The 27,845-nt window shown below is 39.6% G+C and overlaps 1 protein-coding gene across 2 annotated transcripts in view; it reads right to left on the reverse strand.

Moving 5' to 3' along the window:
• Positions 1-213: 213 nt before the first annotated feature.
• Positions 214-27,845, reverse strand: part of LOC105988693 (protocadherin alpha-C2) — a 95,167-nt gene continuing 67,535 nt past the window's right edge. For both annotated transcript variants that reach the window (XM_013020366.1, XM_013020365.1), the window contains exons 3-4: positions 26,859-26,947; positions 214-2,920 (exon numbers count right to left, since the gene is read on the reverse strand). In XM_013020366.1, coding sequence (XP_012875820.1) covers positions 2,610-2,920; positions 26,859-26,947 — 400 coding nt within the window. In that variant the 3' untranslated portion in view covers positions 214-2,609. The remainder of the gene's footprint in view (positions 2,921-26,858; positions 26,948-27,845) is intronic.

A 27,845-nucleotide genomic window follows, 5' to 3' on the forward strand; every position in this document is an offset into this window, starting at 1 on the left:
TGCAACCTCTTAGCTGCCAATTTAGCAATAATGGAGACAGTTTGATTTTTGATTCCTTTGATGTTTTGCCTTAGTGATGAACATAAAAACCAGGGTGACAGGCAGAGATTGACACAGTAAGTTTCATATTGCAGCAATCTTCTTTTGTAGTAATAGCTAATGATAATCCATGTTCTATTTTCTTCTACTCTACTTAGAAATGACCACCATTGCTTTCATACCACCATTTTCCATTTATTAGCAATAACAGAGGAAATACCAATAGCACCAATTAAAAATGAATCCACATGACGTGTTTTATCCTTACAGCTGTAATAACTAGTAACTAACATGGATTGGAAAGCACTTCTGCAAATTTAAAAAGTGCTGAACAGATACATTATAATTATCATCATTAATAAATTAGCCCGATTCTCCTAGTTCAAAAGGCACGTAAGGTCAGTTACATGGGCTTCAGTGGGGCAAAAATGATTACAACCTACAATGTAGCAATGATTCACATGTGTTTGCAACAAGTTTTACCCCATGCAATCCTGCAGAGCTGAAGTTACACACCCTTCAAAATATGGGAGAATGAAGCTAGAAGTAGACAAGACACTTTTTTTGAGATTTAATGCCTTTTTTTATAACAGACTCCTACCTCTTTTATATTAACTTTTAAATAGATAATACAATTAAGCAAACTTCTAAACTGTGCATAACAAAATTAAAATGCCTTATTTAAGATGACAATAAATTTTATTATTTCCCATGAGCTGATATTCCAGACAGCATTCGAATTTCAAAGTTTCCTATAACTTCCAAGAGGTCAGATTCATAAAATTTGTGCTTGAACACCCTCAGGGAATATCTTCAGTACTTATTCCAGAATTGTTTCTAGAAAAAAAGCTCTATTCATCCTCTTGCCAACAGGAGTCTTGGCAAGAGACAGCTCTTGGCTGACCACAAATAAAATTCCTTGAATCACCATATCTTGATTTAAGAAAGAAATTTTACTGTGTCTTTCATACACAAAAGCTGATTAACAATGGTTAAAAAAACACTACTCCACTTTTCCACAGGTGTACAAAAGGAAGTATAATGGGATTACATTCAACAATAAAGCTTAAAGTTCACTCTAGGTAATAGTTGCATTAACATTCACATACACAAGCACAGAGTAAGTATATTTCAGGAGTCTTATAATAGCATACAGCATACATATGGGAGATTGATTTCAGGTAACATCATAGGTGTTAGTAAGATTAGCAATTCAGAGTGTTATGAAAAAGGAAATCTAAATCAAAGAGAAGGTGTAGGCTAGCACACCAAGACAAGTCACAGAATTAGAGGACTGAAAAGTCTGCTCACTGTATGGATGAGAAAACAGTATTTTTTCTTCAATTTCTGGGTCTTGATATTATAGTTGAGAGAAGTTTGTGTATTCAAAGTGCACATCATTTTTCTTAGAAAAGAGAGAGAGAAAGATTCTTTTATTAGTAATTAATACATGCAAGAGGGAGCCCCAGAGTGACCTGAAAGAGTAAAGCTGTGATTGGCAGGTAGCCGGTATAATACAGATGTTCCAGGCAATTCTCTTAAAGCACTTCAGTAGCAGCAATGATCATTTCAATGGCTGTAGACTGAATTCTCTTTTGAGGGACGTTCAGGGGAATTGTATTCATCATATTTCTCTTTAGAGATTTATAGCTATAAACTTTCTCTTTTTTTTAAATAAATCTATCAAACAACAAACAGCATAAAGTGAGGTGTTGGGTTTTTTTCCTTTTGCTTTTGCATATGTATTGTTGGAAAAGGAGCTTGCCTTTTCATAAACATTGTGTGCAAAAGAATGTTTAATAAAGTGAGCACAGGACATGTACAGGAAACACATCAGAACTGCTTCAGTTGCCCCTGGCTGGCCTTCTGTTAAACACTGAGCTGTTGGTTCGCATTACATGGTTTTAGGTACAACGATACCACAGCCAACAGACTTTAGGGACTCCTAAAGCCTTGTCAGTGGAGATAGTTTTGTCTGATAGAGGATGATCATCACCTCTTGAGTTGTAAGATTTAGAAAGTCTGGTCCTTCTTTGAGTTGTTTCCTTTTCCCCTCCAGAATGATGATTTCCCTTTGTTCCCCAGCCATTCTTGAGCAAACTAGTCTAACCAGGCCCATTCCAGCCCACATTTGGCCCTCAAACATTTGTTGTGGCTACATCATAGCAACTGGCCACAAACAATCTGAAAACCTTTGAACCTGCACTGCAAGTGCCATCAAGACAGGATCCCCAGAGCTCAGGGAAGAGAGTCCAACTTCCACTGACAGGGCTGGGAGGCCTTTTTTTTTTTTTTTTTTGCGTTGGAGAAGAAAGGAAACTTGGGTCTGCTTTTGAAGTTCCGACAACAAGCCAGAGTGGAGAGCGAGAGAGTTAACACCAGACTTAGGAAAGCTTTTAAGACAAAACCTGTTATTTGTGACCTAGACAGACACAGGGAACTTCCTGCAGATTTCTGAGGTCTCTAAGAGGGCTCATGTGGGTAGGAGAAAGGAGCAGGGAATTGCTACATGGGAGAGATTTGCCATTATTACAAAAACTGGCTAAGTGGCTTATTTCCATTTGATGACCTCACTGGTCACTGTTGTCAGTCGTGCTGTTCCCTTTCTCTTTTTTCTCCTGGGTCTTGTTACCCTTCTTCTTTTTCTTCTTTTTCTTGGTCTCCTCCTTTTTGCCGAAGGTTATGAAGTCACTTTTGTCAATTTGGTTGTTAGAAGGCTCCTGCCGGATGGAGATGATTGCAGGAGATCCTGGGATAATGAATTTGTCTGGCAACTCACCGGGACCGGATTGTTTGGGGTTGCCTGGTCCATATTTAAAGGTCCAGCTGTTGCTGTTGACACCGGCACCAACTGGAGGGGACACCTCTCCTGCTTCTGGTTCTGAAAAACAAAACATCACAAATATATAACAGAGTCGATGTAGAATATTTAAGAGGCTGTCCAGACAGCCATGTCCCAAAGAAACCATGAGATATAGCATAGCAATGATTTAAAGAAGAAGTCAGAGCTGGAGAGAAAGAGTAATGGTTTGCCTGGGGAAAGAGATCCCATTGGCAATGACATTGACACCCTCTGACCTTACAGCAGCATTTATGTATCTGACACTAATCCTCAAATAGCATTTATGTTCTGTTATAGTTTGATATTGTCTGGGTCTGCTCTTTTCATGCCTTAGTTCCTATACTACCAGTCTCTTCTAGTTTAGTGTTCTTGACCACTAATTTTTGTTTGATTTTTCTTAACACTGTTCACATAAGCTGCACTATACTATTTCCAAAACCAATGATCACATTTTAATCCTCATCTTATTAATTTCTTTAGGAGCATGAGTCATTTCCTCTTGAAACACCTATTCATGCATTGTTTATCATGTAGTAGAACCTCCACATTTTTTTTAGTTCAAATGAACCCCTGTTACAAAGGATAGATAACAAGAGTAAACAAATAGAAGCTTCATAACACTTACATTTCATACATACATAAAACACACGGAGGGAAGGACTAGTTCCCAAAGAGGTGGCTTTGAATTCTAGCTGAAAGTATTTGACAGACAAAAAAAAAAAAGGACTTTGAGTACCACGGGCAGCAACTTACAGTAAGATCAATAAATGCCACACAAAGACTAGTTAAGGATTTTACTATAGAATCTTTTGGTACTATCCCCGGGCTGTTTCAAACTGTCTTCTATGGTTAAACTTTGTTCCGCTTGGTAGATACAGGTAAAGATACATTTTCTTTGAAAATCTAAATTCAGCCTTTAGGCAAACAGAAGAGCAAAGAGGTTTCTTGTACTTGCTTCTTCTTAGTTGCCTTCAACTTAACCTTCCTATGTTTTGTAGAGGCGTCTTCTGCTTCCCCACAGCCCAAATATCTTCCTGACCTTTCTTTCTGGTTATTATCTCTATCAACATGTTGACACTTTGTTGGGTTTATACCGTAACTCTCCTCAGCTTTCTCTACATTCTCTTCTTTGTGATTTTTCACCCATGTTCCTGGGTATAAATATCCACATTTTCAGTTCTTAGGAGGAAAGGCAGGAAGATCTTGAGTTCAAGGCCAACCTGGGCTACAATGAGATTCTGTCTAAAAATAAATATTCAGAAGTTGGGCACCAATGGCTGATGCCTGTAATCCTTGCTATTCAAGAGGCTGAGATATGAGAATTATGACTCAAAGCCAGTCCAGGTAAGAAAGTCCATGAGACTCATCTCCAACGAACCAGCAAAAAAGCCATGTAGAACACTAACCTTAAGCAAAAATGCTCAGGGATAGACCAGTGCCCTAAGTTCAAGACACAGGACTGGGAAAAAATGTATATTAAAATATGCTAACAAGAACAGATTTCTATTTAGAATCCATATCTCTCTGTGTTCCAATCTCATGCTTACCTGGTATCTCTACTTGGAAATTTTAGGGAAATCACAAACTGAGGGAATCTGAAATGCAGGTTTGATTTCCTTTCACCTATTCTTTTCTAAATCTTTCTAGTCTCAGTAAATGTATCCCACTTACTCCACTACTTAAGCCAGGAAGGTCAGAGCTGTATTCTCCATTTTTCTTTCTTCTCCATTCTCCATTTATAACATTACCAAAATCTGTCATTTTGATCTTGATTCCTTTCCTCTTCTTTTCCATTCTTTTCAGGTCATTATCTCATATAAATTACAGCAATAGCTTCCTTCATGCACAATCTGTTTCTGCTTTTCTCTAATCTTCCACCCAGTCGTTTTTAAAGTCATTCTCCCTTTTTAAAAATGGAAGTATGGTGTACATATAGTAATATCCTTTAAAAATAACATCAGATTAGATCATCTTCATGCTTCAAATGATGCAAAGGCTTTCTACTGCCTTAGAAAAGTCAAACTCTATTAAACTATTTAAGTTCTTTTAAGAAATCTAATGGTTTTATTCTCCAAATCTACAAGTCTTCCTCTTACCACTATAATCCAGCTACACAGGTATTTTTCAGTTCCTCAAAAATTGCTTGGAGTTGCTTTCTCTCATAATATAATAATATAATGCTCAGATTCTTCAAGTCTGTGCATGAATGTAATTTCCTCAGAGGGGCATTCTATGACTACAGTAGTCCCTTCCCCCAGTAATATCTAACACTCTAAGATCTACCAAAGCAATATAGGTTTCTATTTATTCACTATTGTGTGACCAATGCCTAGCACAATTGCTGTCCTACTGCTTATGTAAATATTTGCTGGGTGGATGAATAAAGATACTGCTGTGAAAAGTGGAAATGGTACCTCTTCAGCAGTTCCAACAACTCTCTACAGATGGTACTTTTGGAGTCCCTAAAGTCAGTGAGGTAATGCATATAAAGTGCTAAACCCGATCCTTAGCACAATGGAAGAGCTCCATAAATGGTATCACATATGGCTAACTATATATGGCACAGCTCTTGGGACTAAGAGGGTCAGATACTGTAAATTTACTGTAAGCACAGGGAGAGGAAGTAAGTTTCTTCTCCCCACCAAACTCCTTCCCTTATACCATATCTGCCCTGGCAGAGTTGACTTGATCACATTATCAAGATGGGGCAAGGGGTATTTTTTTTCTCTGAGGCTAGGTAATTGGTTTCAGTTGTCTAAGATAATCAAATCTTTCATTAAATTCAGCTGAAATCTACCTGTTAACCTTTCAGATAAAAGCTCTGTTTTTGAAAGACAGAGATGAAAGCAACACATTTAAAAACAATTTTAAAGCCTCTAATGTGGGACCTAGAATTGGGTTTCAGAACCACCCCTTAAGTCTAAACTGAGTGAGTTTGTTTTTTTCCAATCATAGCCGGGACTCCATTACAGGAGGCCTCAGGGCTGTCATCTAGAGAAGCAGAGCCCAGAGATCCACTCATTTGTGGAGTTAGAGGACATTTTAGCTATGTCTATTGACATAGTGGCCTCTTCACGTCAGGACTACAAAGAGCTAATCAACTTCTTTACACTGAGCTTCCCAGGCCTAGGCCAGGGTTCTTAGGTCTGTGACTGCCAAACTTCCAAGAAGCAATCAGAGGTCTATTCAGGTGCATCATCCATGTATTCAGCGTTTACAGAGCATAACAAAAGGTGGTTTCTCAAATCCCTCCCACCTTAAGTGCCGTGAGGTGCCTAACCTCAGGTTGTGGTGGAAGCAAAACATCTGTAATGGCTGAGGAGTATCTGCCCTCTTACAGAGGTGAAAAGATAGCTTAAGGATCTGATAAACAACATTTATTGACCTCCTTAACCTGAGTTCTTTTTGGCTGAAAGCCCTGAAGACTCTTGACTAGCTTGGCCAATAAAATGCTGTCTTTGTGGCAGATTCAATACACAGTACCTTTTGAAGAAGATAAAAAGGAAAGAGGAACTAATTCTGTTCTAAACTCCAGCCTGAGGTCAGTCTCAACCAGTGTTCAACTGAGGAAATGTTTGTTCTTTAGTGCTTCCTCTTTTCTCCCAGCAGAGATCTCCCTCAGGTCTCGCCCAAGATCTAGCTCACTCTGAGAAAAGAATGAGATGTAGTTGAGACCCAAATGAAAGGCCCTATTAGAGCCTAGAAAGAGAGGATTTAAAACAGCTTAGGGGGAATCTCTATGGACAGAGCTCTTTGCAGACATTCAGATTACAGTCCAACAGGATTTTGTTAGGTTTTTAAAAAAGAGGTAACCGAGTAAGAACTGCACCACGCACGTGGTATTCAGGTAAGGGGTTTATTCAGTAGACCTGCTGGGACCAGGCAAGGTTGGCACTCCACGCGGCTCGCAAAGGAAAAGAGAAAGGGCGGCCTGGCCGCGGTTTATTCCTTATATAGGGTAGGGGGTGCGGAAGGGTGTGTCCAGATAAAGGGAAGTGGGGTCAGGTGGGAGAAAGGTGTGGCCACATCAGGTTAAGATGTGACCTCAGCGGATGCGGATGTGACCTCTTCCAGGTGTCCCAGTTGCCTAGGTAACGCAGGTACTGGGCGAGGTCTGTTCGCCGTCCAGGAATGGACCTTACAGATTTAAAAGCTTTAAAAGAACATAATCATCATTATAAAACATTATTTTTCTGTGGGGATGACTACTTGTTAATTTTTTCATAATATATAGGGATATATGTAAAGAACCAAACTACAAGGCCATGAGTTCTATTTTCTGCACTTGAAAGATCTTGTATCACCTTGTATATGAAAATAATTTTTAAAACCGAAAAGCATATATATCTTCATTGTGTACTTTAAAAACTGCCTTTTGGAGATTAAGTGTCAACTTCAAGTAATTTTTTTGAGCCTTATGGACTAAGTGGATGAAAAACCAAATGCCAAGAAGGTCCTGATGCCTCACTTGTAAAACTCACCTTGAAACCCCCCATTCTGAGCTGCTCTGGACAATTACTAAGGCCAGGAAGGTGTTTTCTAATTTCCATGGCTTTCCTCTTTCAGTCTTCACACAAGAACCATATGAAGTAGGTATTGCTAACATCCATGTCTGTTTTATGGATGAGAGGACTTAAAGACCAATGGATATATTAAAGGTGAAACGTAGGCCTCCAATCTAAGCAGCCTCTGACTATGAGACTCATCGTGGGCTGTATACCGAAGTCCTTTGAAACCCCTAAAACGTTAAGTATAGCAGTTGTTAGGGTTATTAACTGTTTTGTTACCTATCTGCTTGACAAAGATGCAGGCAAGGGCCTCTAAACTAGAATCAATTGAAAGAAGTGGAGGTGGGGGAAGGGTGTGGATGCCACAGTGACAAGTCAGGAAAATCACAGCTCAGTCTCCAGGTCTCAGCCCCGCCCCTTCACTCCCCATTCATCCTTTTGTTACTCTGAGATTTCAGCGCTGAGGTTAATAAAGAACTTCCAGAAAACCCATCATTTTGATTAAAGCCGGGGCCTACCTTGCCAGACAGCACTCTGGAGCCTGCCTACCGCCCACTCTGCTAAGTCAGAGCACAGCCAGCAAAAGCTATTAAATGATTACACACGCTTCCGGCCCAGCCAGCCAAGCTCCCCTGGACTGCTTGTTCTCCCGTGTGGGCTGCTGCTTCTGGCTGCCCAGGGCAAGAGTCAAGGCCCCAAGAAGCTCTGCAGATTCTGGGGCTGCGAGTCAACTTCCAGGGACTTTCTGCACAGGGACACGCCTCCTCTTCCTCTTTCTAGACACCTCGGCTACTTGGCCCAGCCAACTGCATTCTTTCAAGCAGCTGATTTCTTTTGTGCCCCTCGGGCTTTCAACAGCCATTTCATCTTTTTCTCTCAGAATTTAGGAGATTGTGCAGATTCTACATGCTTAGCAAAAGCAAAATAAATAAATAAATAAAAGCTGCCATCTAGCCATTGAAAACCAAGGTCGTAAAGTTTCACCAGCTTGGTCTCCATGGCCTTTCTCGCCATTTGGGGGTGGGGGGACGGGAGGAGGTTGAGACCCACTAGGCCAGCACCGCCCACCAACCCTTTATGGACTAGGCAAAGCTAAGCTAAAGAATCACTGTACACGAGGAAACAGTCTGAAATCCACATTTGGTCCAGGATCATAGAGACAGGGAGAAAGCTGAAACATCTGATCCTTCTCTGGAGAGTGGAAAGAACTGTTTGTGGAAACAAAGGAAGGGAAACACACACTCTCTGTACTCTTTAAGTATTTAAGCTCTTTAATCAGAATACTAAGGTTTAAACCTAGCTACATCATGTAAGTTTTGTGCTGTTCAGCAAATTATTTAGTATCCCTTACCCTCAGTTTCCAACTGCAAAGCAGATAATAATAGTACCCATCTCAAAGGATTGTTATAGGATTAAATGTAATTATGCTTACACAGCATTTGGCAGGGTGATTGGCACAAAGTAAAACGTCACTCAATTTAACTTGCTAGTATAATTACAGCAGAAGATTCATTTTTTAAAGACTATTGATTACTTATCCTGATTCAAGCAATTGAGTATTTTGCTTATGTGTATTTAAATAATTTATCATAAATAATCAAAATTATATATTATATTTAAAGGACTATTAGTTTATAGATAAGAAATCTAAAGACTTTAATCACAGCAGGATGATTTGAACTGTATCATACTGGTGTTTATTTGATAATGAAGCTGAAAATTTATTCTCTCACTGACTCCTGGCTTGGTAACCCAACAGTTACTTTGTTTCCTTAACTTCTTGGGGAGCTTTAGGAATGAGTGGCAAGAGAGAACTGAACTGCAATCACAGATAGCATTTTGATCCCCAGAGTAGCTGGAGAGGGGTGGGTACATGGATTGGAAGTCAGGCTTAACTAGCAGAAGGCTGATCCTCTTCCATTCTCTCAGGTGGCTGGAGCAGCCCATTCCTGAGTGTTTCACTCGCTGGGTGGGATGAGTTATCTGGAAGAAGCGCTAAACCACTGTTTGCTGCCTCAGGCCACAGCTGGGCTCATTTTCTGTAATCTTGAAGCGGAAGAGAGAAATACACTTGGCATATTTTTAAAGCTACAGCTCTTGCTTTGTGCCCAAAATAACTCTGCCATTTCTAGGTTAAGAGTACAAAGACATCATGTGCTGCAAACCCAGATTCAAACACTGGGATGGCTACATCTTCAGTCAGCTTTAAAAAAAAAAAATCCTATTTCTTCTTTCAACGACCCCCACAACCCAGCAGAGCTTAGGCTGCATGGTTTTTCTCTACCTTATTTTCTGATTGCTAAGGTCCTCAGGATCTAGGGAGGGCAATTTCCCTTTATAGCCTCTTCTCAAATCCTCCCTCTTTAGCTGGCTATTATATTCTGCATGGAAGGGAATGCTTAGAGAATGTAGGTTCAGTCTCATACAGCCTTGAGTTAGAATTGTAGCTTCATCACTTGGCCTTCTCATCACCCATTTTTTTTCATACATAAAAACAAGATACAATATTTGTCTAATGGTATTGTGAGCATTAAAGAGAGACAAGGCTCATAAATAAACGGAATAAAGTCTGATATTCAGGAACTCTGAAATAAAGGATAGGTGTATAGTGGTCCACTAGGAACCCAATTCCCCTTTTAATAATCTATTGCAGGAGGCTACTCATTTTTTGGCGGTTGTGGGGGCTGAACTCTGGGTCTGGGCGCTATCCCTCAGCTCTTCAGCTCAAGGCTAGCACCCTACCATTTGAGCCAAAGCACCACTTCCCAGCTTTTTTCTGCTTATATGGTGCTGGGGAATGGAACCAAGGGCCTCATGCATGTGAGGCAAGTGCTCTATCACTGAGCCAACTTCCCGGCCCCTCCAGGAACTCTTTTTTTACAAAGACCCTCCTCCCATCAAGCTCTGCTGCTTCTGGAGCCACTGAGGGCTTCCAGAGGTAAAGTTTTCCAGCTTAGAAATGGTTGCTAGGGAAGGCGCTCTTTCCAGGGCTCTCTGAAGGAGGCACACAGCTAAGACACAGTAGAAAGCACACTGCACTTCATATCAAAGACTCTGGGTTTAAGCAACAGTTCCACAACTCTTCTTTCTATGTTCTACTATATTATTTGGTTAGCCTTGATAATTTTCTCATCTGTAAAATGGATATAATAGTTGCTTCTTGAGTCATTGTTATTCATGCAACTCATTTTATTATGCATAATATATTAGCTATTATACTAGGAATTAGGAATAGAGATATGAATACTATTGGGATAGGTGCCTTATTCTTGGAGAATTACAGTGTTAGTGGGAGAAAAAGACAAGTAAGTGAATAAATACAATAATAGTTTTTTGTTTTTTGTTTTTTTGGTCCGGTCATGGGGCCTGAACTCTGGGCCTGAGCGCTGTCCCTCAGCTCTTCAGCTCAAGGCTAGTGCTCTACCACTTGAGCCACAGCACCACTTCCAGCTTTTTTCTTTTTGCTTATATGGTGCTGAGGAATCAAGCCCAGGGCCTCAGGCATGCAAGGCAAGCGCTCTACCACTGAGCCAACTTCCCAGCCCCTACAATAATAGTTTTTAAAAGTTCAGATGAGTAACTGTTATAAAGATGGCATTGAGGATGTGAAGGGTAAACAAAGGAGGAGGATGCAATGCTTGGTAAGAAATGTACGCATTATCCTGCCCATGCAATTGTAACCCCTCTGTACAGTATGTTCACAAATAAAACAAAATTAAATTAAAAAAAGAACAAAATCTCAAAAAAAAAATGAAGATGGCATTGACCTTTCTAGAGGTAGTATTGCCAATAGTTAAGAACACAGACTCAGAAGTCAAACAGCCTCGAGATTCTGAACCTCCTCTTCTATGTGACCTTATTAAACCCCACATGTCTCAATATTTAGTATAATGCATATATAACAATAGACTTATCTCTGGGAGTAAATATACAGATTAAAGAATCTTGTACTTGGAGCTTATAATGGTGGCTCATGTCTATAATCCTAGCTACTCAGGAGGCTGAGATCTGAGGATCATAGTTCAAAGCCAGCCCAGGCAAGAAACTTTGTGAGACTCTTATCTCCAATAAACCACTAGAAAACTGGAAGTGGTGCTGTGGCTCAATTGGTAGAGAGCTCCCCTTCAGCTTAAGAGTGCAGTGACAGTGTCCAAGCCCAGAGTTCAAGACCCATGACCAACCAAAAAAAAAAATCTTTAACTGGAAGGGAGATCAGTGAAAACTATAGCAAGGTCAGTACAACTGCAGATAAGAGAATGCCAATTTTATGACTTTCATATCCTATGGCCCTACAATCCCATTATAGATAGTAGGATGCATAATAATATACCTGTATAAAACATGTATCTACACTGTTCAAAAACAAAAATACCACTATGAAATTGGACACATAAATTAAAATACAGGCTTACAAGTTTAGGTAGAACTACATATAATGACCTACAAAGGTGTCTTCAAAACACACAGAAACAAGCAAATGCACATACCCAAGCTATATGCATAGTATTATTCTGTTTTGCTTTGTGAACAGCTACATGCCTTCAAAAACATAGGAAAATGTATGCCTTATGTAATTAAAATTAATTTGAAAAATTTTTGGAAGAGTGAACTGTAAACTATAGACTTTGGGTGGTAATATTTGCCAATATAGTTTTGCGTGTGTTTGTGGATGTGTGCTTACACGTATGCATGTGTGTCAGTTCTAGGGTCTGAACTTGGGGTCTAGGCATTGTCCCCAAGCTTTTTTGTGCCCAAGGCTAGCACCAGTTGGGACAGCTCCACTTTCTTACTTTTTGGTGGTTAATTGGAGATAAGAGCCAGTCAGGGATGGCCTGAACCCTCATCCTCAGATCTCAAGCTCCAGAGTAGCTAGGATTACAGACATGAGCCACAAGTACCAGGAATGTTTGTTGTTGTTTGTGTTTTGTTTTGTTGGTTGGTCATGGAGATTGAACTCATTGCCTGAGCACTGTCTCTGAGCAATTTTTGCTCAAGGCTAGTTCTCTATTACTTTGAGCCACAGCTCCACTTCCAGTTTTGAGTGGTTAATTGTAGAAAGAGTCTCACAGGGACTTTTCAGCCTGACACTGAACCACAATCCTCAGATCTCAGCCTCTTGAGTAGCTAAGATTACAGGTCTGAGCCACTAGCACCCAACATTAGGCATGTTTTATCACTTATAAAAAGAAAACTGATCTACCACTCTGGAACAAGATCTGCTTTTTGCTCTATTTTTCTGCCAAGTAAAAGCTGCTCTTTTTAAAAAAATAAGGTTTTTAAATTAAAACTTATTTTGAGGACACTTAAGAAAATTATTAACAGTAGTTGCCTTATAGAAGCAGGAGCAACTGAGAGAAATGAGCATTTTAATACAAATAATGTTATACTGTTAATATATGCAGCAACAATGCAATATATTTCAAAATACACTAATTTAAAGCTTCTATGAAAATTCTGGGAGATGTACACTATTAGCAGTAGCTGTTTCTAGAGTACAGAACAGGAAGTAAGCAATGAGGTATTACTGTTTTCTTTGTTTTGCACAGATTTCATCTTTCACAATCTTTGTGGTTTTTATAACTAAATAAGTAGAAAAAGAAAGAAAGAAAAGAAAGATAGAAAGTAAGAAAGAAAGAAAGAAGGAAATGAGGAAGGAAGGAAAGAAAGAAAGAAAGAAAAGAAGAAAGAAAGAGAGATTAAAAGAAACATTAGATCAATATGGCTCAAAAACTGAGACATCACGTAGCCTGGATCCACTACAGAATTTGCAGGACCTAAAGCACATGAAAATGGGCAAGGGGACTTTGTTAAGAAATTGAGAACCCCAGGACAGTGATAGCATGCTATGTAGCCTTTCGGGACCTTTCTAGAACACGGGTCCCTTGAAGCCAGATTGGCCTGAATCCAGCCCACTGCTGGGTTCTTCCTTCTGTGCAGTCACATGACAGTGACTTCCCCAAAGGTTTCAGAGACAGCTCTACCTGGGACTATGGGAGGCATGATCATTTTTGCCTAACCATAAAGTAGCTTTCAAGCTGAGGTTGAATTTTCCAACTCCTCTACCCTCCTCCCTCACATTACAATCTGTGATTCTTAAAATTTGGCAGCAATCCCAGGCTCTGTGTTGCTGTGTCACTTCTCAGTCTTGAGGAACCATTTCTAGACAAGTAGTGCTACCCCTGCAATGAGCATATAAAATGGAGTCACTGTCTGAACACTGTCACAAAAGAAGTGCAAGGTAACAAAGAACTCCCCCCTCTACCTACATCACTACTACCTACTCTACACACTTCAGTCCCATCCATTTAATCTAGCAAAAACATTTAGGATTCGATTTACTTTGTAGTAGGCATTTTGCTAAACATTAGTACATTAAATTGAGGGAAAATAGTTCTGATAAAATTTTGGGGTCCTTCTCACAAGCTAAGAACCAACACAAGAATTTTGCATATATTATTCTATTTAATCATGACTACAATCTACAGTCTTTCCCCCTTTTTTGACACATCATGAACTAGAGACTCAGGCTGCACAATTCATAGATAGTACAGCAGGGATTTGAAGCACTGTGTATTGCTGACTCCCTTAAGAAACAAATCTCACAAATCTGATTTTTCACAGGCTTAATCACACCAAATCTAACAGAATTTCCTAAGGGCATTTTTTTTTGGGGGGGGGGTGGTCAGTCATAGGGCCTGAACTCTGGGCCTGGGCTCTGTTCCTCAGCTCTTCAGCTCAAGGCTAGTGCTCTACCACTTGAGCCACAGTGCCACTTCTGGCTTTTTCTGATTATGTGGTGCTGAGGAATTGAATCTAGTGCATGCAAGGCAAGCACTCTACCGCTGAGCCACCTTTCCAGCCCCTAAGAGGATTTTTAAGCTAGTCTTTTATAGATATAAAAAAAAATGCTATGTTTACCTCCACTTTCAATATCCAGGTCTAGACACTTAAACTTTCCAACCCATGCTTTGGGAGAAGAAAAACATAAAGCACTTAGATCATTAGCTTATCTTGACATCTCATAGGTTGCTTTCAAAGACTTGGTAGAGCTAAGTGCGCTTAAAAGAATCTTGTTTCCTAAAACAAACTAAACTCCTAATATGCCTCTCCATTGCCAGAAAGTGAAGCTACACGTTTTTGTGGTTTTTATTTTTAATGAAGATATGTAAGACCCTACAAAATCTGATTCCACTCTACCTTTCTAATCTCATTTCCCACCAGCTCTCTGTAAGGTCCGCTCCTGGATGGCCAGCAGACTCCACCCTCCTCTCAGCAAAGTCTCCACCCAGTACCTGCGTTACCTAGGCAACTGGGACACCTGGAAGAGGTCACATCTGCATTCGCTGAGGTCACATCTAAATTTGATGTGGCCACACCTTTCCCCGCCCATACCCTAGATAAGGCCTAGCGCAGGCCCAGGCGCTCTCTCTGTTCGTTTCTAGCTCTCTGCTCTCTCTCCCTTTTCTACCTCTTTTCTCTCCTTTCTTTCCTCTTTCCTTTCCCAGCCACGTGGAGTGCCAACCTTGCCTGGTCCCAGCAGGTCTACTGAATAAACCTACCTCTTACCTGAATACCACGTGAGTGCTGGTGCTGTTCTTACTCGGTTACCTCTTTTTAAAAACCTAACACTCTCTATCTTACCCACCCATCAAATACACTCCTTCTATTCACCCAAATAATGCATGTGATTTTTTGCATCTATTATTTTTTTTTTAAATTAGAATTCTATTTCTCTCCATATCTCATCATCTATCAGTCTGCAGTATCTAGTACTAAATGCCACATAATCCCTGAATTTATACCCTAAATTCTTAATTCCACTTTCTGGACTCCTGTTGTATCAATTATTTGTGGCTGATGAGAAAAGGTTTGGGCCCTGTGGAAACTCTTTGGGAAACCCTGTCAGGAAAGGTTGACTATCTTGCCTTATTTGCATAGAGTTTGTACTGATTACCACAGAGATAGACTGTATTGACCGGATCTGGTGGCTTGTCTTAGCTTTCTTCCCCTTCATTGTTCCTGCTTCTACATGAAACAACTGTAGTCCTCATAACATGTTATGATATTTCCATCTCTTTATATTCCGGTCTCTCCCATAGATTATACAGATATGACTGTTACATTTAATATTTTACTCATGCCACCTAGTAAAAGGGTGATTCTAGCCTGACGGACGACTATAAAGTTCTGACCAAATTATACACTGAAGCCAAGCCAAGGAAAGCACCTAAATAGACTAGTTCATTTATTTATTTAGCCAGAAACAGAGTATGACTCAGGGATCTCACACTTGATGGGCTTTCTTGTTTACAGGTAATGGTCTACTACTTGAGCCATTCCTTCAGCCTGATTTTTGGCTAGTCAATTGGAATTGGAGTCTCAAAGATCTTTCTGCTTAAGCTGGCTTCAAACCAGTTATCAGCTTCCTACATAGCTAAGTATTACAGGATATTTTAGATCTTTTATCTCTCTGTGTGTATGAGAGATAGAGTGAGAGCACAGAATGAATGAGGATCTTAAGTGAGAAAGCTACTTGTGCTGGTTAATTGTAGAGTTATAGAGACCTGCTGGGAAGGTGGTTTGTGTGAGGATCTCCCTAATGCCCTTCAAATCACAGTCATTTAGAAGCCATTATCCTGGAGGTAAGGTTGTGACCTTAAGCAAGAAAGACTAAAGAGGCAAATCTGTATCTCTAAATCCTTAGGTTTAAAAGAACACACAAAAAAGATCATCCTCCCTAAAGAAACTTCCCCAAGGCAAATATATAGACTCAATTTATACATGTGTACCAAAGGAAATTGAAGTGATGCTAACGATTCACTACTGATCACAGACAGCAGGGATAATAGTTGGATTGACATCTCTTGACACAGCTCATAGGGGATGCTGGCCTCTGAGATGGGTCTTTCATGGGTTCTATGGCCTTACCACAACCAGTAGTAAAAAGACTGATTTAATCTCTAATCAAATGCTAAGACCCCAGGCTTTAGAGGGAGCTATGGTCATTTTGCAAAATGTGCCTTAAAAAAAATAAATACATCTTGAGATCCACATGTATTCACAGAATTGGTTCCAAGCCACTTTGCCTCCCATCCTCAATATAGGATATAGTATTGAGGAAAAGCAGCAGGTGAGATTAGGAATACTGACCAAAGAAATCCCCCTTAACTCACTCTCTCACCTACTGTATAGACTAGGCTATTTCCTCCCCCCAGGGAAGTCGTGGGTATACGTTTAGTTTGCTTTCACCTAGACACAGATGCTAGATGCATACAAATAAGAAATGTGCATTATCCCTGTCCCTGTCATTCTTTTGTGGACAGTGACTTCTCACTAGCTACCATGTCCTGTGATTGACTTCTTCCAAATTGGTAGGTGGATGATTCAAATAGTACTATAGCTTTTTGGTCCCTTCTCCCATCTTCAGAGCCAGCAATGAAGCATCTACAAATCCCTCTTTCACTTTTAAGGACACTATGATTACAGTGAGGCCACCTGGATAATCATATTTAATCTATCTCAATATCCTTAATTTAGTCATATTATTAAAGTTCCTTCTTATACAACAACATATTGACAGGTTCTGGGAATCAGGATATGGACCTTTTGTGAAGCATTATTCTGCCTACCACAAGGTCTTTATGTTCAGGCAGTGGTGGCTCTGTGTGTGTGTGTGTGTGTGTGTATCTGTCTGTCTGTCTGTCTATGTCTGTGTGTTTATAAAGTTTAGTAGAGGTGAAGATGAAATAAGGTGCATATTAGGAACATGAAGCGGGTATAATGAAACAAATAGACTCCTCTAAATTCCATTTAAAGACTACTAATTCTCTGGTATAGTCTAACTAAATACCCATCTCCCCTCCAAACCTCAACTATTTAAGAAAAGATACAATGTATTTCTGTATTGTTCACCCTCTATCTCTTTCCATTATCTCAAATGGCCCCACAATTACACACACATACACACACACACACACAATATATATAGTCCCTGACAACTGGTTGGTTTGGAACTCAGACAGTGGAACTAAGCTATTTCCTTTACTTGTCATGTGGGGCAAAAAATAGTAACATGTTAAATGTACAGGGTTGAATTCCAGCAGATATGGATTTAAATACCACCTTTGATATTATATTCATTAACAAATTCAACAAACATTTTTGAAGCATTTCTTAAGTTGAACATAGCACATTTACTAGCTGTGTGAGTATAATAAAGTCACTTAATTCCTACAAGCTTCAATTTCCTTACTTGAAACATGGAATAATAATGAATTTCTATCAAAGTTATTTGTAATACATATGAAGTGCTTATATTACAATTCACAATAAACAGTAGATATTGTTAAGTCTTTCTTCTTCTTGTTCTAAAACACTATTGCCAGACTACAAGAGACAATGATACAAGACTTAAAGACTTCAAAGTTACTTGCAGTGTCACATATATTTTCAAAAACTTTGCTCAGAAGATGCTTTTTCTTTCTTTATGCTAATAGATTTTAGCTAAGAGGAGAGAAAATTTTTTATTCTCTGGCTCATCACCAAACACTGACTCAAAGATGCCTTTCTCAGAGCTATTTATATATCTATTTATATAATCTTCCAAAATCTGACCTCTCTTAAATGCAGATTGGTATATATATATAATGTAATTCACCCATACTGTTTAGGTCTTCTAGCCTTTCACAGATCTTTAGAGTATTCATCTCACTCCAGGTGATTATGATTATGATTATTATGATTATTATTACTAGTAATTTTTAGGATTATTATTAGAGAAGTGGCAGGTGTGTTCTTGGGCAAAACAGTATCTATATACAGAGTCAAAGAAGACCGTCACTACTCAGCTTTAGCCTAATATGTTACCAACAGCAAAACCTATGAATAAAGGATTGGTCACCACATGCTCATTTAGACTTTCTGTACAAAGAGAGTTTCACTCTTGTTTAGCCTTGACAGTTTTTTACATGTGTTGGTAGTTGTAATTTAGATGCTCAGTGTTTGGGTTTAGCAGACAAGTGAAACATTTCCAGTAATGATAAGTTTTCAGTGTCCCTTGGTCACTTGGGGGCCTAACTTTTGTTCCCCAAAGTTACTTTGTCATACTCTAAACTTCTATAGTTATATCTCTTGAGTTTAATTATAAAAAAGCTCTCAGATTTCCTGTTTAAATAATAGTACAAACATCCTTTTCCCTAGTTTCCTTTGATAATATCATCTTCAGGATTGACCACTCCTGTCCTTTGCTTAGATCTTGCTTTGGGAGATAACACCATTTGAGACAGCACTGTTGCTGTAGAAGCTCTTGGTCTCAGTGAGGTTAAGAGTAGAACAGCATCTTCATCTCTCCCTCCTCCTTCTTGTGAGTAATGCCACTCCAAGTGCTGAGGCAGACAAAGTCCCCTCCCCTAATCCACACATTACCAGGCTTCCTGACAATCAGCAATCTTATGGGCCTTCCCCAGAGGCCCTTGGTCTCCAGCTAGTGCTTGACCTGAATGTGTTTCTCCACATTAGTCAATGACCTTCTCAGCCACAAAGTTGATTGCTTATGTGAAGATGAGTTTTTCAAGTTCCTCTGGAATCTCAGATGAGCTTCTCAAAAAAAAAATTTACTACAAAATTCCTTTTGTCACCAAGATGACTTTAATTTCTAGTTTACTGATATTGGTAGGCTAAGGGCAAGGCTTCTAGAGATACAAACTTAAAGGAATCAGAACCAATCAGTACATTTTGCCATAAACTCGGGTCAGAAACAAGTCTTCCTTACATAAGCAGAGAGGGGGAGTTCCTAGACATACACACACACACACACCCCATTCTAAACAAACTCCAGCAATCTTTCTCCAGAACAAAGTGCAGACTCTCCACCTGACATTTCTGCTTGGCACAATGCTCTCAAACACACTGGAAATCTTGAAAGCAGTCAGGCTCCTTGGCCCTTTGAAACATTAGGATCTCCCCTAGGAGATACTTGATTCTTGCCTTTGATAAGAGGCTTAAGAAATTAAGCTGCAAACACTGGTATATCAAGCAAACTCGAATGGCAATTCAGAAATTGTTTGGTTCCAGATAACTCTCTCAGATAAAAGAAAGATGAACTGCATAGCTTTCCTAAGATGTAGTCAAAAGTTGTTTCTCAGGACAAAGTCTTCAGGAACCATTTTACATTGATTGAAGACTGTTGGCACTTTAAAGGGATCAGTGATAACCAAAGAAATTGTAGTTGAGTCTCTCTTTCTGGACCCTGCATTAGCTTGCTTCTCTACATCTCTGAGATTTGAGGGAAACTGCAGCCAAGGGAACAGCTCTTGCTGCTCTTGTCTACTCACTCTATATGTCCTCAAAACTGGCATCCAGAGGCACACATCTAAGTGTATGTGAGATTGGATAGCTTTTAGAAGACATATGGTCTCCATTTGAGACCACTGCTATGGAAAAGGTTCTATTCTTAGGAATCATGGCTCTTACTCTACCATATTCTGCTAGGACTACCAACCCTAGAAAAATGGTATAGGGAAATGAGAATGAAGCAGGAAATACAGGGTTTTCAATGAGAGGACAATCTTAGAAACTACTACATAGGAATGTTTCATTTCAGAAGAAGCAGGACATCCTGAGTCCAGCCATTTATTTACATGGCAATTTAAAATGAAGGTGCTGCCAGGCACTGGTGGCTCATGACTATAATCCTAGCTACTCAGGAGGCTGAGATCTGAGGATCAGAGTTTGAAGCCAGTCCAGAGAAGGAAAGTCCATGAGACTCTGATTGGCCAATTAACCACCGAAAATCCAAAAGCGGGACTGTGGATCAAGTGATAGAGAACAACCTTGAGGGGAAAAGCTAAAGGACAGCACTCACACTTGAGCTCAAGCCTCAACACTGGCATAAAAAAATAAGAATAAAATAAAGGTGCAGAGTATCCCTCCAAGAAGAAAATGAAGAAAGAGACACTTGGATAGAGTCAGAAAGATTTTAGGCTTCATGCTTCTCCTAGGTAGAGTGTTCACTCTTTCCAGCACCATCTTGCTCCCTCCATCCAGGGGCGTCTACCACAAGCAAATCCCCAATACATCATAAGCTACATAGAGAACTCCCACAAACACACTGAGCTTGCGTCCTCCAAAAGTAAAATTGCATCTTACAAGGACTTACTTTCCTGGGTTAGAAATGACAAAGGCAAGCTGGCACTCATGAACTGTCAGATGGAAGGTGAGAGTGGAGGACATTGACAGGAGGAAGCTGCTCATTCACAGGATCCCTGATCTCATTTTTTTTTCCCTAATAAGGATGTGTACACACCTCCTCGGCCTGAGATTGCCATGACAACGGCAGAAGTCGAGGGTGAGCAGGTTAGTGGAACAGCAGGCTTTCTAAATTCTCCAGCAAGGCTGGAGGCTACATTCACTGATGAGATGGAAAAATTCATGTTGACAGTTCTCCTAAATGTACTCCAAAAACTTAAGGACCACGGCTTCTTTCAGGGGAAGATTTAGAAAGAGAGTCTCCAAGAGTATCTCCTGAGGGAGTTGGTTTTTCAGAAAGGCAGGAATCCCTAAGATAAATAAAACCTGGATATCCTATAAAAGTAGGGCACATAAGCTCTCTCCATTTTCCACAGAGTAAAGAGATGAGACAAACCAGGGCAAAAGCAATTCTCCCAGGGAAACAAACAACAACAGCAAAACGTACATAGCTTTCCTACAGGGAAAGACCCAGGTCTAAATTTTAAATGGAAGAATGGACTTACCGCCAGAAAAATCATTTTAAAAAATCTGCTATTTACTAAGCTCTTATTGTTCTCCAGGCTCTTAAATACATGTTTTGTCACTTAATTCTTATAACATCCTTATGGAGAGCACTCTCATCTGTATTTTACAGGGAATGAAACTGAGAACTGACTAGTCAGAGTTGAAAATAAGGAGGATTGTGGTTTGAGATCAATGGAGGCAAAATGTTAGCAAGGTCCCCACGTCAACAAACAAACTGGATGTTGTGGTTCTCACCTGTAATTCCAGCTACAAAGGATAGGTAGAATGAAGGCACTTGACAAAATAACTAAATAAATGGAAAATAACTAAAGCAAACAGGAACTGGAGTGTGGTTCATATGGTAAGGCATGGCTCAGCAGCCATGAAGCCCTGAGGAGGAAGGAAGGAAGGAAGGAAGGAAGGAAGGAAGGAAGGAAGGAAGGAAGGAGGGAGGGAGGGAGGGAGGGAAGGGAAGGAGGGAAGGGAAGGAGGGAAAGGAACGGGAAAGGAAAAGGAAAGGGAAAGGAAAGGAAAGGAAAGGAAAGGAAAGAGGAAAAAAGAAGACTAGAGCATTTAAATTGTCCCAGGGCCATACAACTTCTGAGTGGCAGAGGAAAAATTTGAAGAAGGGTCACTCTGATTCTGGAGCTGGAGTTCTTAGCAATTAATTATCTCCCTGTGTGTTAAAGAACAGACAACGTCAAGAGTATTTACTTTAAGTCAATTATTAAAGTTTAGAGCATATTTGGATCAGAGTATTTGTTTAAATGTAATTTGCTAAGAGATTCTGATCTGGTAAGTATAAGGTAAGACCTAAAAATGCACATTTGAACAACTTCCTAGGTATTGTTGGTATTGCTTTTCCTGGAACTATACTTTGATAATCATTGTAAACCTAGGGTCTCCAACCAGGCCTGATTGCCTTATTAGCCTTCCCTACCTCGGTCCCAGATGCCCAGAGGTCTTGCTTCACAAGCTATAATGTTATCTTTGGTGAAGATGTGTGCTTTGGAATTCCTTGTGCTCTTTTAAAAACAGACAGAACAGTGGTCCCTTGGTATCGATGGCAGATGGGTTCCAGGATCATTGTGAATACTCAGATCTGCAGATGATCAAGGAGCTTATATAAAATGGCATCATATTTGCATACAAACCATGTTCATCTTCATCTATACTCTAAATTGTCTCTAAATAACTTATAATACATAACAAAATGAAAATGTTATGTAAGCCAGACATGGTAGCTTACCCCTGTAATCCTAGCTGCTCAGAGGCAGAGTAGGAGGATCACATTCCTAGGCTAGCCTGTGCAGAAGTTAATGAGACCCCATCTTATTCAGTGAGCTGAGTGTGGTGGCTCCTATCCAGCTACATTGACGGCTATGGGTAAGGAGATTGTGGTCTGAGGCTGGCATGGCAAAACCACAAGATCCTGCTTGGCACTAATGGCTCATGCCACTAGTATTTTTTTTAATACTAGCTACTCAGGAGGATGAGATCTGGGGGCTCTTTGTTTAAAGCTAGTTCAGGAAGAAAAGTCTGAGAATTTCCATGTCCAATTAACCAGCAAAAAGCCAGACTAGTAGTATGGCTTAAGTAGTAGAGCACCAGCTGTGAGCAAGAAAGCAGAATGTGAGACCCTGAGTTGAAGCCCAGGTACCAGACAAATAAAAATGAAAACAGAAACCTGAGACCCTACCTGAAAAGTAACTAAAGCAAGCAAGCAAGCAAACAAACAAAAAAAAACCTAGCAGGGTATAGCTCATATAGTATAGTCCAGTGCTCACAATTCAAACCCTAGTGCTGCCCAAACAAAAGAGTTATTCAACTATATTGTTAAGTATAAGTTTTCTTATACTTAGAAGACAAGAAAATATCTGTGAATGTCTAAGATGAACACAAATTTGAAGATGTGATAAGCCAATTATATTTCCCATTCTAAAACAAGTTTACTTTTGTCTTAGGTAGGTTAGAGTTGGGGTGTTTGTTTTTATTTTTGACAAGGTCTCTCTTAAGTAGCTCAGGTTGGCTTCAAACTCACAAACTCACACTGATCCTACCACAGACACCCAAGTGCTGAACTTACAGGCCTGTAGAACCACACCTGGCTTGCAACAGATGAGTCTTGAGATCCCAGGAAATGTAGAAACAGAAGCATGGAAGAATTATAGATGACAGCAAAGCAGCCTGGGCCTCTACAACCTGGACCAGTTTATTGAAAAGCAGGAACCATTTTTGTATAATCTCCCAGAATTTCCTCAAGAAAGCTTTCAAAAAGCACTCATACTGAGAAAGTTAAACAGAGTTGTTTTACAAGTATCTGCTTCTTTAACACCCCTCCCCCAAATGCAACCTTCTCTCTGAAAAAGAAGCTGTAACTGTATTCCTTGTATTCCCTATTTAGCTAGTTTTCTCTCTCTCTGCTCAGTCTCAGGGGAAGCTGAAAGGCAATAAGAAAGCCCATGATCCAAGTTTGTTCACACAGAGGCAAAGCTTGAGGAAAGAACCAGTAATCAGGATTAACTAATTTAATGCCTGGCTTGTTTATACTGCAGAAAACATCACCTGGTGATGTTTCCATTGATCCCTTCAGAGTGGTATCTTTATGGCTTTTGCACACTGTGAAAATAAATGAACAGTTTAGTAACAAAGCAAAAGAATTAATCAAAGGAGAAAAACAAGTCCCAGAAACACATATGAATAAGGAGTAGTGCAAAGCTTGCCCCAATCCCTTTCTGACTATGGCTGCAGCTGTTGCAGGTGTTGGTATGAAAAGAGCACAGACACAAGTGGAAGAAAACGTGGACTACAAGCAGGTTTTAGAAGCAACTGCACCTTCACTATGAAGCACTAAAGGCAATGGAATCAATGAAATGCAGGCTCTGTTTGGGACTGGAAACAATTGGAGAGCATTTTCCTGTTTTCACTCTATCTCTAGGGGAGAGCTGGGGGTGATGGGAATGTAAAGAATTCAGGATGATCTAAGCAATGTCAAGAGGGCCTGTGCCTGGGCCTACAAATGAGAGCAACTGAATTCTGGCCATCAGGTTATGAGTCAAAGCCATATCAGAAACTGCCCACAACAAAAGTATTTATTGCACACAACAAAAGTATCTTGAGAAAAGGAGTAAGAAGAGAAGACATTTATTAATAGTATATGTCAAACAATATGTTTAGCTCATGGATCTCAATTATGTTCTGCTTACAGAAAGGGTAATTAAGAAAGTAAGAATTTAGAAATTTTATCTATGTTTGGACCTGAAATTCAACTCAGATATGAATCAAAATCACATTCTTAGTCTTTATGCTATATTCTCTCCAAAAAGTGAAGAAAGTAGTTTGAGTCATGAAACCTTAAAATACCCAAATGACAGAACAGAAGGCAGGAGAGGACCCTTTTAGCTTTGTATAATTGGTGAGGAAGCATGTTGTGAAGCATGGTAAGGTCACATCTTCCAAATGAGTAAAGTGAAAGATGTGAGCTCTAATCCAGCACAGTCCATGAAGACTACGACTTATGCATGCTTCAGTATCTAATAGGGAAGGGGAGCAATGGAGACCCACTCCTTACCTTTCATTAAATATATCATTTTTTTAAAAAAAATCCTCTTGAATTTGAAGTAGAGACCTGGACCAGATACCAGAAATAATCATTGATTCTCATTTTGTATTTGTCTAGAAGTATACACAACTAGCATCCTTAATGAGGAGAATGTATATTCAAAGCTAGTTCCTGCCTCACTAGTGTGACTCCCAATACCTTAATGAGAACAAGAACTCTGAAATGTGGGGATGCTTTAATTAGGTAGATCTTAGCTTACCAGATGCCTTCTTATCCTGCTACATTTGGTAAACTAACACCACTTTCTCCATCTTCATCCCTCCATTACTGGCACTGAGGTTGAAGATTTGGGTAACAAACTCTTTCATGTTCTTCCCTTGCCATCTGGCAATATTAGCCCTCTAATAAATTGCGTCAACTTGTGCATTTTTTGGACAAATCTCACTTAGATGAATTGAGCAACATTCACAAATAGCAAATGCTGGCTGATTAGAATCAACGAAAGCCCATAGAGTTGCCAGCAAAAATAGGGCCTTAAGCTGCACATGTTATTTAGCCTAGTCATCTGAAAGGCACCTGATTATTTTTAGAAAGAACTTTTTACATTCACATTCTTATGTCATCTGTTATGCATGTATGTAAATATTCATTTGAATTTGAACAAGTTCTTGCAAGCCAGCCATACCACCAATATATGTATTATACACATTTGGATATGAAGCTAGACACATTTGTACTTGAAACCTATCTTGGCTATTCAAAAACTATGTGAACTTGGCTACATTTCTTAACTTCTAACTTCTATGCTTCTTCCATTTAAAAAATTAAAATATATACAATAAATCCTTTGCACGATTTTCATCAGAAATAAATCAAGTGTTTTAGGTACTTGGCACAGTATATAGGCATATTATAGCTTGATAATTAGTAACTACTATGTTCACTGAAGTTGGTTGATTAATAGAGGATTGTGACAGACACCATTGTAATCTCTAGCAACCTATAAACCTCCCTTTCTAAAACTGTCACAGAGATGAATCTCCAAAGTCATATTTTTATTATGATACCACTTTAATGACTGGGCAAAAATAAGAAAGTGTGATTTCAAGCAACTTCCCATTGCTTACCCAGCAAATTAGTTTTTTCCCACACTACACAATCTCTTTTCTGCATCTTTGGATTAGGAACTAGTCCTCATTGGTCCTCTAAGAGACTGTGAACTTCTCATGTTTAGCAGTGTGCAGGTCAAGGCAATAACATTCTGTCTTCAGAGAATGTTGCTGTGTAGGGACGAGCTGTTCTGGCTTTCTGACTTGGACTTAAGGAGAGTAATGGCTTAGCTTAAAAACCACATGCATAGGGGGCTGGGAAGGTGGCTTAGTGGTAGAGCGCTTGCCTTGCATGCATGAGGCCCTGGGTTCGATTCCTCAGCACCACATAAGCAAAAAGAAAAAAGCCAGAGGTGGCTCTATGGCTCAAGTGGTAGAGTGCTAGCCTTGAGCTGAAGAGCTGAGGGACAGAGTTCAGGCCCCACAACTGGACCCAAAAAAAACAAAAACAAAAAAACTCACATGCATGAGCTAAAGAGCTGAGGGACAGAGTTCAGGCCCCACGACTGGACCCAAAAAAAACAAAAACAAAAAAAAAACTCACATGCATGAGAAACCCTATTTCATCTATTTATCTATTCCCTTTAGCTTGCTACTTTGAGTGGGTTCCCATTGTCTTCAACCAAAAGGTCTTTGAAGGTAGTATTATCTATGTACATGTGGGCCACCAGATTTTTCTGTATGTCTAGGATGGTCTAAGCATTTGAAAGCCATCTGATTGTTTTTATAAGAACTTTATACCCTTATATACTCTTACTCATTAACGGTATATTTTTTCTTTTCTTTTTTGGTACTGGGGATTGAACCCAGGATGTTTGTTGCACTTGCTAGGCAAGCACTTTGTCACTGAACTACATCTCAGCCCACCCTTATTCTTATGTCATCGCTTTTCAACACTTGAAGCACATTAAGCATAAATCAACATACTACTAATTTTGTGTGTAAATCATATTTGTATGGAAGAAAAGAAAGAACAAAAAGAGAGCTATGACAATTCCTCACGATTTCCAGACCCAAACAAGTATAGAGAGACTCCAGCATTTTACCTGGTGTTGCACTGGACACTGTTGGCCACTGCTGATCCGGCCCTCCTGGACCAGCCCGTAAAATACCAGCTTCTTCCAGGTGTACAGAGCTGAATAACATACAACGCAGTCAATGGTCAGACCACAAATGACTTCTCAGCCCTCCTTTTACCCTCAGTAATTGCTCCCATCTTTGGAGAGCCACTGAAGCTAACACATTTTTTACATGCTTGAACTGCAGCAATTATTGCTGAGCAGTCACCTTGTATAAACTGTAAAAGCATGACTGACTTCCTGCTTGCTATACCACACTGACAATAAACATACCTATCCTTATGGTAATTTTAGTTTTCATAAATACCATGTTGTGCTCACTGAATCTAACAGAGAGCCCACCAGAGGGAAGTACCATTTTTAAATCTTAATGTTGAAGCAGATCTGGAGAGCAAATTCTCAAACAACCCTGTGTACTACACTGTGAGAAAGAAATGATTGTGTAGTATCAGTTTTGATTTTACTTTTTATCCTATTTAAACTTCATAACGTCTTAATTGAATTCTGAATGAGAGTATATTTGACTTTCTTGTTCATTTGAAAATGGGACATAAAAATGACACGTTTCAATAGTGTCATTTTGAAGGTGCATCTCATAACTGGTAGTTTTCAAGCAAAACACCAATTCACTTGCAAAGGTAAGAACTGGTAGTATAAAACATGCCTTTACATATTGTGTGGCTCTGCTGTAGCTCAGGTACAGACAAAAGCTTTAGTTTGTCTCTACTAAGGATAAAGAATTCCTTCTGAATTCCTAAAGAAATCCTAGTATTCTAGTATCTGCCTCTTTCTGGCCTAAAATCATGACCCAGTTGCAATATGACATCTTGCCAAGCCAACTACAAATCTTCTGCCCTTCCTCGATGACTCCTGGTTCAGAAATAGCACCCAGTATAACGATTTCTTTCATTTATAATTCTTGAGAGGGTGGTAATTTATTTTAACTTAATGCAT

Source organism: Dipodomys ordii, unplaced genomic scaffold (genome assembly GCF_000151885.1).
Source record: "Dipodomys ordii isolate 6190 unplaced genomic scaffold, Dord_2.0 Scaffold50, whole genome shotgun sequence".
In the NCBI taxonomy this organism is placed as follows: Eukaryota; Metazoa; Chordata; class Mammalia; order Rodentia; family Heteromyidae; genus Dipodomys; species Dipodomys ordii.